This window comes from Pseudophryne corroboree, chromosome 6 (assembly GCF_028390025.1).
Source record: "Pseudophryne corroboree isolate aPseCor3 chromosome 6, aPseCor3.hap2, whole genome shotgun sequence".
Classification (NCBI taxonomy): Eukaryota; Metazoa; Chordata; class Amphibia; order Anura; family Myobatrachidae; genus Pseudophryne; species Pseudophryne corroboree.
Window position 1 is genome coordinate 59,441,962 of NC_086449.1, and position 14,356 is coordinate 59,456,317.

The window sequence follows — 14,356 nt, forward strand, 5'->3', positions numbered from 1 at the left end:
CTGAGCCTAGATCTGTACAACATAGAAAGAAGCATATGGAGCTGATGTACAGCACTAAGCATTTTACCAGTCTTGTTATATCCCACCCACAAATCCCCACACAGAATATACAATAACAATATAAACAGTTACTTATCCAGGGTTGCACTGAACATTAGAGTCCCGACTCCCCTAACACAGTTATATTGTATATTACTGATTCAAAACAGAGGTAGATCCCTTACCAATATCACCGTCACAAGTAGTAATATCTTCAGTGGTCCTCTACTCAATATTGCTTCAATTTACAAGGTGTCTTCCCCCATGTACAGTATGATCTCAAGGCTGCTGTGCGGTGCTACCCACTTCTCAAAGTATGCATACAGTACATTACAATAGAAAGAAGAAAGGTAAGTAGTCTCAAGGGTGCTCTGGGACCAAATTTATCATAATAAAAAGATATATACTTTATTGGTATGTATTAAAACAGGGCTCGACAAATCCCAGGGGACAGGTAGCCATGGCCCCTAGATTTTGCTGCCTGGCTACCAAATTTGTGAGGCAGCAGATCCTCTTCAGTCCCAACAGCCCCAGTGGAGATTTTTGGAGGCGTGCCTGTATTATGGCGGCCATTTCTTGCAGAGGATTGCATGTGCTGAGTGTCCATCCTGGCCTGCACTGACTGCTGTCTCCAAACTCCGGCTGCATAGAAATCTCCAATAAGAGGGTCTATGCATGGCCAGGGATTTCTGGCTTCAGAGGGTTAGTGATGTGGCCACAGGGTAAGAGGGATTGGAGGCTGTGGAGTGGTTGTTTGCCTGGAGATCCCCCATTATCTATGTGGCTGTGGGGGTTGGTTGCCCGCGGGGGTTAGCTGCTCATTAATGTGGGTGCGGGATAGGATGGGGGTTGTCTGCCTGGGGTATAGCTGCACTGCAGTGTGGATGCAAATGTGACCGTGGTGGTGTGTCTGGGGGGAGCTGCTTAGTAATATGGCAGCGGGGGAGGGTTTTTTTGGGGGGTGGGTTTTTAGGTACTTTGCTGGTTTTTGGAGGGGTTTCTGGGCGGGGGGGGTCAGAGATCTGGCTCTTACACTCAGGCTCTGTATTAAATATGTATCAGTCTATTAAAAACAGAAAGCAGTGAATAGAAATTAAATGATCAGTGTATTAAAATATATACTTTACAAAAATAGCCGTTGTCTCTATATATTGTTCTATTTCAATATATAATTTATAACAGCTGCTTTGCTCATTGCTGATCATATACTGTTATGCTATATATTCCTCTACTGTGACCAAGAAGATTAGTAGAATAGCATTTCATCTAGAGAGGAGATTAGTATCAAATAATGTACCTATTGCCAAAATGTCCAGGCAGATGCTACAAATGCTACTTTATTTGCCATTGTTATAGTATGAACTCAAATCATCCGGTTGGAAGTTGGTTAATCTAGCTCAAGCGTAATTATCATAAACCAGCCTCTCTAGGATTTCTATAATGTTACAGTATGTCTCCAATCACAACTAGTGTACATGATTGGTGTTCCCTAAATCTCCTAAATGTAATATTAGTAACCAGTTCCCAATTAGTAGCTGTATATATTATTAGAGCACTGCAAATATAGTGGTTATTATTTCACAGTTCATAATAGAGGTTTTCTAACCAGATTCTAATGTGCCCTATATTATCGTATGGACATTATATTTTGTCCAAACACAGCACAGGTCCATATAGTTCTATGTATGATTCTGGGCCGTAACTAGGGTGGGGCTAAGGGGGCATGCGCCCCGGGTTACAGAGAAACAGGGGTTTTGTTTTTTTTACCAGCAGGGCTCTGCTGCTCCAGTGAGACAGCAAACGTCTCCCGGGGCAGTGTCTCTGACACACCTGTCTGTCCACAGCTGGCTCTGACGCTGTGTGGGTGAGCTCCAGTACCTGGGATCTCTCCTATGCCGGCTAGTGTCTTAAACTCTCTTCTTTGCCATGCAGTGCTGCAACTAGCGTGCGGTGAACTGTGCAAGCTATTGAAGCGAGCTGTTGGTGCTGTGTTTTTAAGCAGGCTATGATCCCGGTTGTATGCCCAGCACCAACAGATAACAAGCTGCCGCCTACACACCACTGAGAGGACACGCTGTAAGCATACCTCCCAACTGTCCCGATTTTCGAGGGACAGTCCCGTTTTTTGGTGACTGTCCCGCTGTCCCACCCGCGGGCCGCAGTGTCCCGCAGTGGGGGGGGGGGGGGCAGTTGGGAGGCTCTGTCTCTCGCCGCCCTGCTTAGCAGAGCAGCGTCTATTCAGTGGAGACAGGAGGAGAGCGCTGGGCATGCCCCTCAGTGACGGAAATGGGGGCGTGGCTTGTGATTGCGGCCCTCCCGCAAAGCCACGCCCCCTTTGCACAGACCACGCCCCTTTTTGGGAGCGCGCACGGCTTTGCGTGTGTGTCCCTCCTTGGGCCAGGACAAAGTTGGGAGGTATGCTGTAAGTGTAGCGTGTAGGGGATGTAGTATATTGATGCAGTGCAGTGGATATGGGAATGTAGTGCAGTGATATAGTGCAATGTATGGGGGGACACAGGGGGGCATGTAGTGGAACATGCTGCTGGGGGGCATATGACGCTTAGGGTATTTGGGGCACATAGGGGAATATTGTCCAATAGTATCCCTATTTTAAAAATGTTTCGATAATTTGTTTATTTTAGTCTGACAGTGTTTGTTTGCATGTTATTGTTGTCTTTTTTTTTTTTTTTGGGGGGGGGCAGCAAATTACCACCTAGTTTCGGCCCTGTATGATTAATAACTATTTCCCCACTGATATGCAGCGTGGTTAGGTAATAAGTTGGGCAGTGTGTGCAGTATCAATTATCAGACGCTATAAGGTTATATTTTATTATTCTCCGTACCTGTAGTGGTTACTGCCGCTGTTGTTAACCCACATCTATGATATGTGCTGCATTAATATAAAGCACTTACGACTGACCACCATGTGCTGGTGCTTGTAATACAGGCCACCAACTATAGGGGCTGTCGTCTTTTTTTCTGTCCACTTATATAACGGGCGCACCGCACTGTGTCAGTGCCTAATTCCTGCCAGCGTCAATCTAGTGCTCTAAGGCCACTCGGTTTACTGCGGCTGTACAGCTACTGGTAAATGTCACAACATGTGTATTAGGATATAGAAGTAACAATAACACTATATTGATATAAAGTTAGAACATGGACAACGGCTGCTGATCGCCTCCTGATGGTTCACCATTCAGGCTTTCTCAAGACAACCTACATACTGTATAGTAGCCTAGGTAAACTTTAACCTACAGTGAGGGAGAAACATGCATGTGGAAAAGGGATATAAAACTGTTATATTCAGGATATTATGACATCAGTGCAAACAAAATGTAATGCCATATTTCACAGTTCCTTATAAATAATAACTAATCTCTATGGGAACATTATTTCCAACAACATTTCATAATATCTACCCGAGTATTTAATCTTCTTTTTTCGCCTGCAGTGACTGTATTTATGGATCACTTTGCTCCTTGACACCTTTGTGCATTTACACATTTTCACATAATCCTTAACATAATGGCCCTCATTCCGAGTTGTTCGCTCGCTAGCTGCTTTTAGCAGTATTGCACACGCTAAGCCGCCGCCCTCTGAGAGTGAATCTTAGCTTAGCAGAATAGCGATCGAAAGATTCGCAAAATAGCGAAAATAAATTTCTTTGCAGTTTCTGAGTAGCTCGAGCCTTACTCTGCAAGTGCGATCAGTTCAGTCGTTTTCGTTCCTGGTTTGACGTCACAAACACACCCAGCGTTCGCCAAGCCACTCCCCCGTTTCTCCAGCCACTCCCACGTTTTTCCCGAAAACGCCAGCGTTTTTTCACAAACTCCCATAAAACGTCCAGTTTCCGCCCAGAAACACCCACTTCCTGTCAACCACACTCCGATCAGCAGAATGAAGAAAAAACCTCGTAATGCCGTGAGTAAAATACCAAACTACTTAGCAAATTTACTTGGCGCAGCCGCAGTGCGAACATTGCGCATGCACAGTTTGCGGAAAATCGCACCGAAGCGAAGAAAAATAACTAGCGAACAACTCGGAATGAGGGCCATTATGTAGAACAGGCATTCCCAACCCCAGTCCTCAAGGTACACTGACAGTCCAGGTTTTAGTGATATCCCTGCACAGGTCACTTAATTGGTACCTCAGTTATGGATGTTAGTACCGCAGCCTGGATATCACTAAAACCTGCACTGTGCCTTGAGGACCGAGGTTGGGAATTCCTGATGTAGAACCTTACCGTCAGTGTAACTTGTCCCAGAAATCCATTATTCTTATTGACAGAGACTGTTCCCTCAGCTAAAGTGACACTCCTCCTGGGGAAATCTTGGATACGAATATTAGCATCAAACGCAGAGCCGAGACCGTCCAGTATGAAGGTCTCTTCGCTGTCCATACGCAGCAAATTGGACGCGATCAGGGAGCATCTGTAAGGAGAGAATAGATCAGGATAATGTAGCAAATAATATTTGTAATTCAACATGAAGAACATTCTGATATAAAGATTACAGAGACATTTTTTGCTACCATTGTACTCCTAGGGCCTGACTGAGAGGTGGACGCAGTGGTGATGTCATACGGAAGTGACCACTGTGTTTTATACAGTTCCTTTTGCACTATGGACCCTATTCAGCCTCAGTTGCAGTTTTGCTAATTTCAGCTGCGGACGCTCGCATGCTGGGGGCCGACCAACACCGGGCAAGACCGTCCAGCATTCTAATGCCCACCAGCAATGCGATCGCAATCGCTGTCCCTGCAAAATAAGTGATGCCCCCTGCCTGGACACAATGGTGTGAAGGCAGACGCAGCATGTGCATCTTACCCGTCGCAGCGGACGCGTGTGATGTCATGCGGCCTCCCCGATAATGGCCAGGACCTGCCCCCGTTTTTGGCGCCATGCCCCCGCAACACTCCATCGCCATCTCCGACCACCCTGTGAACGCTTCTGCCGGTCAATCAGGCAGAGGTATTCACATCGATGCGAACGCAATGCCCGGCCCGTGCAAAATTGTGACCCCCGGTAACATATGCAGCAACAAACATGCTGTGTAAGTTGCGGCGGTCGCCATTCCCATAAATGCCACTAATGTCCTGCTTTCCATAAACTCTGCAATGCTTGTGGCAAACTAATTCCAAGTTGATCGCAGCAGGAATTTTTTTAGCAGTTGGGCAAAACCATGTGCACTGCAGGGAAGGCAGATATAACATGTGCAGAGAGAGTTAGATTTGGGTGTGGTGTGTTCAATCTGCAATCTAATTTGCAGTGTAAAAATAAAGCAGCCAGTATTTACCCTGCACAGAAATAAAATAACACACCCAAATCTAACTCTCTCTGCACATGTTATATCTGCCTCCCCTGCAGTGCACATGGTTTTGCCCAACTGCTAAAAAAATTCCTGCTGCGATCTACTTGGAATTACCCCCATTGCTGGAACATGTCCAAGCCAAAAGCCGATAACAGAGAACCTTACGCTGCCCATTCCAGCAGCCCACCGCAGAGATCACACTGTAGATACTACAATGGAAAATACCCCAGATATCAGTCTCCGCTGCAAGTGTACTGACCTCAGGGCCAAAAGGGCTGACATCTGTACCACCATAATAGATAAGGAGAACAATAATGCTGTCAAATCAAAAATTTACACTGGCGCCAAGTGTAATGTCATGTCATGTGAGCTCCTCCAGCACACAAACCCCAAAACACTTACTGGCTGTTCTCTAATTGCTTGCAGTGGCCAGGTAATGAAGACCTGCTGCAGTTTCACATAGTGGACAGTAATATCAAACTGCACCTAGGTCTACTGGACAGTGTAAAACTGGGGTCAAGGGTGGTCATTCCTAGCCGTTTTTAGCAGCCGTGCAAACGCTATGCCGCCTCCCACTGGGAGTGTATTTTAGCTTAGCAGAAGTGCGAACGGTTGTATTGCAGAGCGGCTACAAAGTTTTTTGTGCAGTTTCAGAGTAGCTCAAAACCTACTCAGCGCTTGCGATGACTTCAGACTGTTCAGTTCCTGTTTTGACGTCACAAACACGCCCTGCGTTCGCCCAGCCACGCCTGCGTTTTTTTCTGTCACGCCTGCGTTTTTCCGAACACTCCCTGAAAACGGTCAGTTTCCACCCAGAAACGCCCACTTCATGTCAATCACTCTGCGGCCAGCAGTGCGACTGAAAAGCTTCGCTAGACCTTGTGTGGAACTACTTGTGTCATTGTAATAATACATTGCGCGTGCGCATTGCGCCGCGTGCGCATGCGCAGAAGTGCCTTTTTTTTTGCCTCATCGCAGCACAGCGACCGAAAGCAGCTAGCGATCAACTCGGAATGACCACCCATGACTAAGTGCTGATGTGGGTGTCATGCAACAGGACATTCCAAAGTTAAAAAATGTTGCTGATCTGTTACGTTGTAATACATAATGGGATACTCCCAGTAACCTATCATTTGCAATTGCAAGGCTATTTCTCCCACAGTATGTGCTCCCAGACCTGTGGATATGGCCATGAAGTACAAAGTGATAGCAGGGTTAAATTGGGTGTCATTGCATACCTCCCACCTGTCCCGATTTTCGCGGGACAGTCCCAGTTTTTTGGGACTGTCCCGCTGTCCCACCCGTGGGCTGCAGTGTCCCGCGGTGGGGGTGGGGCAGCTGGGAGGCTCCTTTAGTCACTGCTCTGCCTAGTGGGAACTTTGTGGTCAGTGGTGAGGTTACTTTCGGTCAACCGCTGACCGCAAAGTACCCACCATTGGCTACAATGGAGCGCATAGGCGCTACATTGTATCTGTGCCGTGTGCTGGCTGACAGACGCTACAGGAGCACACAGCCAATCAGGAGAGTGCCACGACGTGGCGCTCCCTGATTGGCTGAAGGGACCCTCTTTGACACGAGTCAGGGGGGGTCCTGGCAGTCGGGGAAAGGGGTCCCATGTGTAAACATGGGACCCCTTTCAGTGCGTGGTCGGGTATCCGTTTTATTATTTTGCCAAGTACGTGGATTATACCAAGGACGCATTCTACACTGGATTCTGTGAGTATAAATTTTTTCACAGGTACCCCAAGGATTCTACATGGAGAAGAGGACCGAGCCTCGTGTGAACATAGGTAAGTATGTATGTTTGGTGGTGTGCATGTATGTAATAAAATTATACTTTCACGGTGTGTGTGTCCTGTTTTTTTGGGGGTATTTTTTTAGTAGTAGTACTACAGGTACCAGCGGGCCCGGTTTTCCACCGCATGCTGGTACTTGTGGTTCTCCAAGTACCAGCTTGCGGGGGAGGCTTGCTGGGACTTGTAGTACTGCTACTAAAAACAATATTCACTTTTTTACACATGGCTATCAGCCCCCCATCCGCCACCCTTGGATGGGGGGGACAGCCTCGGGCTTCACCCCTGGCCCTTGGGTGGCTGGAGGGGGGGAACCCCTTGATTTAAGGGGTTCCCACTCCTCCAGGGTACCCCAGCCAGGGGTGACTAGTTGGGTATGTAATGCCAGGGCCGCAGGGACCACTATAAAAGTGTCCCCCGTCTGTGGCATTATGTACCTGGCTAGTGGAGCCTGGTGCTGGTTTCAAAAATACGGGGGACCCCTACGCTTTTTGTCCCCCATATTTTTGGAACCAGGACCAGGCGCAGAGCCCGGTGCTGGTTGATTAAATATGGGGGAACCCCTGTCATTTTTCCCCCCATATTTTTTCAACCAGGTCTGGCTCAAAGAGCCCGAGGCTGGTTATGCTTAGGAGGGGGGACCCCACGCAATTTTTTCTCTGCTTTTTTACAACTTAAAACACCTTTTTAAGGTACACAATGAAGCCCTGCACGGATCTCACAGATCCGGCCGGGATTCCTTGTATTTTGTCAGGCAGTGTTTTACTCATCACTCCCGTAAAACACTGCCTGATATTACGAATCACATCGACATCGGAAAAAACAAATGTGCAAAACTCTGCAGCTTAGTGAATGACCGTATCTGGATTCAAAAAGTTGCAGAAAAATGCACCCGATACCATTCGAGATCAAACACCCTTCAAAACGGCAAAAACACGAATATTAGTAAATACTGCCCATTGTGCGCATGCCACTGGATTTCTCAAAGTAAAGGTTCTTTTTATTCCTGGAGCTACAGAGGATGCTTAATACTTGTTGGTATTGAAATGCATTGGTAGGGAGAGTACTTGGCTATTGGACCCTACCTTGGATGCTGTGTGCTGATTTTCAGGCATGCCTGGTTTCACAACTCGTAACTGCCTTCATGTCTACTGTTGTTTGCAGACCATCAGCTCTGGTAGGAGTCCAGTTGCTTTACCTTTTGTAATTTTTTGCACATATTTGTTTTTTTTTATCAAATAAAACTAGTTTTGCACTATGAAAAGTTTTTTCTCGATTTGCATGTAGATCTGAGGGGACCCCAGGACCAATAGCAGAGGGTGGAGTTGTGCGGTTGATTGTCTGATCCCGGAATGGGCAAGGATCTCCCCTTCATGAGCTAGTGTCTACCAGATTGTGTATGCCACACCATTTTGTAGGAGTCTACACATATTGATGTGTCACATCATTAGTATCACACTATTGTCATTTTTTTTTGTCTTTTCCGAGATATTATACAGGATACAAGCTGTGCGCATCTATGGAAGGATCCTGCTAGTCAGAACCATTGAAGTTTATGAATGGACTTGTTATCTACTTAGGAACTTAGGGAGTCATTCCGACCTGATCGTAGCTGTGCTAAATTTAGCACAGCTACGATCACTTACACTGACATGCACAAGTACAAAAGCATCGCACAGCTGCGATGCTTTTGTACTTGAAGAGTAACTCCCGGCCAGCGCTGCTCCTGCGGCTGGCTGGGAGTTAATAGTTTTCTGCCCTGGGTCGCAGCGGCTGCGTGTGATGTCACGCAGCTGCTGCGGCTCACCCCCCTCACGGTCCGGCCACGCCTGCGTTGGCCGGACTGCGCCCCTAAAAAGCGGCCAAACGCAGTCGTGCCGCCCCCTCCCGCCTCTGCCTGTCAATCAGGCAGAGGCGATCGCTAGGCAACGACAGACGTCGTCTGTCAGCCATGTGCCGGCGCAATGCGGTGCCGACGCATGCCCAGTTCTGACCTGATCATTGCGCTGTGAAGAACTGCAGCGAGCGATCAGGTCAGAATGACCCGTTTAAACCTTTCCAATACTGTAAGATGCATGTGAGTGTTATCCTGTGAAATTGTGCATTATTTGGAGTGTGGGGTGACACTCTTACACCTACTGTCTTGTTAGCTGCTTGTGCGCACTTGTTGTAACCTATTTTCTTTTTACCATGGTAGTGACCATTGCTTCCAAACTCCCAAATCAGCTAATTCTTAGTAGCGATTTACACATTGGGGGTGATTCCGAGTTGTTCGCTCGCTAGCTGCTTTTAGCAGCATTGCACAAGCTAAGCCGCAGCCTACTGGGAGTGTATCTTAGCTTAGCAGAAGTGCGAACAAAAGATTAGCAGAATTGCGAATAGAAATTTCTTAGCAGTTTCTGAGTAGCTCCAGACTTACTCAGCCATTGCGACCAGCCTAGTCCTTTTCGTTCCTGGTTTGACGTCACAAACACGCCCAGCGTTTGCCCAACCACTTCCCCGTATCTCTAGCCACTCCTGCATTTTGCAACTCGAACGCCTGCGTTTTTCCGCTCACTCCCATAAAACGTCCAGTTTCCGCCCAGAAACACCCACTTCCTGTCAATCACACTACGATCAGCACAGCGATGAAAAAGCTTCGTTATGCCGTGAGTAAAATACCTATCTTTTGTGTAAAATAACTAAGCGCATGCGCACTGCGAACCTTGCGCATGCGCAGTAAGCGACTAATCGCAGTATAGTGAAAATCGGCAACGAGCTAACAACTCGGAATGACCCCCATTATTTAAAGAGGTCCTCCAAGAGCATGTTTGGCAGAGAGGTTGGCAATTGAAACATAGGCTGAACATTCCATCTTGAAAGATCTGTTTGAGGGCCATGAGGATGTGGAACCTGAACAGACAGAGTTACCCTTCTTCAATTCACAAAACTTCTTCCACTAGCACATGTGCGGCCACCCCGCATGCTGGGTCCTTCCCTCCCAGCTAAAATGCAAGCGCTTCCCTAAACAGTGAAGTACTCCGCCGTCAAGGGGTCAGAATACTGCCGTATCTGGACGATTTGTTAATCCTGGCAAATTCCCCAGAACTTCTCCTACGTCATCTGGATATGACTGTCTGGTTTCTAGAAGCCCACGAGTGGCTCATCAACTGGAAGAAATCCTCCCTGGTCCCTGCTGAGAGCATGGTGCACCTGGGAGCGCTATTGGACACTCACAACCAGAGGTTGTTCTTGTCTCAGGAGAAAGTCCTGAAGCTTCAGGACAGGATTAGTTACTTCCTTTCTCGTCCGCAAGTGTCGATACATTCGGCGATGCAGGTGCTGGGCCTCATGGTGTCAGCATTCGACATGGTGGAGTATGCTCAATTCAATTCCATTCTCGCCCCCTCCAGAAGCTGATTCTAGCCAAGTGGGATGGCCTGCCTCACCGGATCAGGTCTCAAATGATCTCATTGAGGTCCGTCTGTCGCTGCTCTGGTGGCTCGAGGACCGACAATTGTGCAGGGGCCGTCCCTTCTGGATATCCAACTGGGTCCTGTTGACGACAGATGCCAGTCTAAGAGGTTGGGGCACGGTGCTGGAGCAACACTCCCTTCAGGGTCGCTGGACCAAGGAGGAATCCCTCCTCTCGATCAACATTCTGGAATTGCGGGCGGTCTTCAATGCGTTGTACCTGGCCCAGCATTTAATTCAGAACCGTCCTGTTCAAGTACAGTTGGACAACGCCACCACAGTGGCTTACATAAATCATCAAGGCGGCACTCGAAGCCGTTTGGCAATGAAGGAAGTCTCACGGATTCTACATTGGGCAGAACACCATCTACCGGCCATATCAGCAATATTCATTCCGGGAGTCCTGAATTGGGAAGCGGACTTTCTCAGTCGTCAGGACGTACATGCCGGCGAGTGGGGCCTCCATCCAGAAGTGTTTCAACTCCTAGTGGAAAAGTGGGGCCTTCCAGACGTAGATCTGATGGCGTCTCGACACAATCACAAGGTTCCGGTCTTCGGAGCAAGGACAAGGGATCCTCAAGCAGCATTCGTGGATGCGCTGGCGGTGCCATGGAGGTTTCGGCTGCCGTACGTGTTCCCTCCGGTGTCACTCCTGCCCAGGGTATTTCGGAAGTTCAAGCAAGAAAAAGGAAATCTCCTTCTCATAGCACCAGCGTGGCCCAGACGGCACTGGTTCTCAGACCTGCAAGGCCTATCGTCAGAGTGTCCAATTCTACTTCCGCAACGCCCAGACCTCCTCGTTCAGGGACCCTGTGTCTACCAGGACCTAGCTTTGGTGCACATTTAACCAGTATGACGCTCCCAAGTTTAGTATAGCAAAGCTGTTGGCCTTTCTTCAGCAGGGCCTGGACTTAGGCCTGCGTCTGGCCTCACTCAAGGTTCAAATATCTGCCTTGTCGGTGTGGTTTCAGAGAAAAATTGCGACCTTACCTGATGTGCATACCTTTACTCAGGGTGTGTTGAGTATCCAACCTCCCTGTGTACCGCCTGTGGCTCCTTGGGACTTGTCGGTGGTTTTGGAGGCGTTACAAGAGTCTCCGTTTGTACCTTTTGGTTCAGCTGATCTTAAGTGGCTTTCCCTTAAGGTGGTGTTTCTGCTGGCTATTGCTTCAGCTAGAAGAGTGTCGGATTTGGGAGCCTTGTCCTGTAGTTCCCCATATCTGATATTTCACAGTGACCGGGCGGTTCTTAGGACTCGTCCCGGATATTTACCTAAGGTGGTTTCTTAGTTCCACCGTAACCAGGAGATTGTGGTTCCGGCACTTGTTTCTCCTGATCTGTCTCCCAAAGAGCAGTCTTTGGATGTGGTACGGGCTCTCCGTATCTATGTGAAGAGAACTGCTTCGATTAGAAAATCTGATTCTCTCTTTGTGTTATTTGGATTTCACAAACGGGTCTGGCCTGCTCACAAGCAGACTTTGGCCAGATGGATTAGAATGGTGATTGCACATGCTTATGTGAGGGCTGGTCTATCAGCTCCTGCTCACATTACGGCCCATTCTACTCGGTCTGTTGGACCTTCTTGGGCGGCTCACCGTGGTGCGACCCTTGAACAATTGTGCAAGGCGGCTACATGATCCTCTGTGAACACATTCATAAGATTCTATGCCTTCGATACTGCCGCTTCCCAGGATGCTTCCTTTGGACGTAGGGTTCTTGTGCCCGCTACAGTGCATCCCCTCCCATAAGGAACTGCTTTAGGACATCCCCTATGTTTATCCTTGTGGAGCCCAGTGTACCCCGCAGCAGAAAACAAGATTTATGGTAAGAACTTACCTTTGTTAAAACTCTTTCTGCGAGGTACACTGGGCTCCACAAGGCGCCCACCCTGACGCACTTAGCTTCTTTGGGTTGGTATGGCATTAGCCGCTGACACTTCTTCTGTCGTGAGAGTGTGGTGTATGTGGCTACTAACCGTTGTCGTCTCTTTTCCTGCTACTGCATTGGGCTGGTTAACTAAAAACTGAGCTCCTGTGCAGGGAGGCGGGGTTATAGAGGAGGCGGCGCTATGCATTCTGGGAACAGTCAAAGCTTTTCAGCCTGTTGGTGTCTCGGATCAAGATCCTACTCTACACCCCTATGTCTATCCTTGTGGAGCTCAGTGTACCTCGCAGAAAGAGTTTTCACAAAGGTAAGTTCTTACCATAAAACTCGTTATAGTTGTACAGTACAGTAGGCCATTGCTGTATCTTGCAGCTCTGTGTCACTGCAAGTATCCATTCCATATCTGTGCGGCATTTTTATTGGCAGTATATATAGTATTACAGTGCAGCATTTTGGTGACTAACAGTATATAGTTGTACAGTAGGCCATTGCTGTATCTTGCAGCTCTGTGTCGCTTGCATCGTTAGGGTAGCCCCCTGCCTTGGCAGCCTAGCTGTGAAGGAAGATGCAGGGCCACCTGTTCTGGGTTGCAGCAGCTGTGTGTGACGTCATGTAGCTGCCATGGCTGCCACGCAAACGGTCTGGACACGCCTCAGTTTTCCGGACCGCTCTTCCCCAACTCCGCAATGATGCCCACAATATGCTGCGACGCCGCCCTGTCACCGCACCCCTGTTGGCATTATCACATGCGATCACAATTTAAGTCCTCATGCATGCGTGTCACAGAAGTGCAGAAATCACTGAATTACCCCATAGTTCTGTCTCTTTAAGCCAGTACCTAAACCCATTGTAGAAGCGCAACTGTATTAGAAATCTGTGGTTGGTGAATTTGACAAATAATTGCATTATTTTGGAAACTAATAGTTCCTGATTTTAAATGATTTTTTCCATACAGTACCTTAACAGGATGTTATATGTGGTTGAGTCACATTATTATGTTGTGCGCTGGCTTGGTGGGTATATAACGTGTGCAATAGGCCGTCTGCACACAGATCACTCAATGCTGTGATGGGTAAAAGGGGCGATTTATCCATGTTGCAAAAAGTGATTATTAATGGCTTTCGGGCCAAGGGCGGCAGTATTTCAGACACAGCGCAGTGTGTGACCTGTCCGCGTGCTGCTGCGGTGAAGGTGTATCGTGACTGGACAAATGGCATCATTGCAAATAACCAACGTGGAAACTGCGGAGCACCACGTGCCATTGATGTGAGAGGTGGAACATCGGCTGCGAAGGTGCGTGAGGGCCGACCGACACACTGCAGTGGAGCAGCTCATCGTCACAATGAACCTGGGGGTTACCAGACGTGTGTCTAGAACTACGGCTCAGCCCATCTAGCTGCACACGGCGGTTACTCTGGCTACTAGCTGGTGCTCACAATAATGTGTCACAAATGTGAAGTGCTCACTACAAAATAAAAATCATCATTCAGTGTGACCATGGTGATCAGGCATCAATGTGCTTACAGCAGCTTCAAATGGTCCTTGGTCACTAGGGTGCCACCTCAGACTGTCATTGTCATTAAGTGTCATTAAAAGATACAGTACGTGTCCTCTGCTGTATTTACATAAAACATCACATACAGTATGAAGAAATGGAAAGACAAAGGAAGTGGAGGGACACAGCAGAAGTGAAATGGTTAATTCTCCCCCATGAAAACAATTATCCTAAAATGTCAGACATTAGAAGCAGCTCTTGTATTATTTATAAACATAGTTACATAGTCAGTGAGGTTGAAAAGAGGCAAAATGCCCATCGGGTTCAACCTGTATTCTGTGTTAAGCTGTGTATATTATAATGCGCCTGCTGAAGTAATGGTT

At 47.8% G+C, this 14,356-nt stretch overlaps 1 protein-coding gene across 1 annotated transcript in view; it reads right to left on the minus strand.

Moving 5' to 3' along the window:
- Positions 1-14,356, minus strand: part of LOC134936128 (complement C3-like) — a 613,812-nt gene that overhangs the window by 586,215 nt on the left and 13,241 nt on the right. Inside the window, exon 2 of the mRNA XM_063931045.1 lies at positions 4,283-4,469. Coding sequence (XP_063787115.1) covers positions 4,283-4,469 — 187 coding nt within the window. The remainder of the gene's footprint in view (positions 1-4,282; positions 4,470-14,356) is intronic.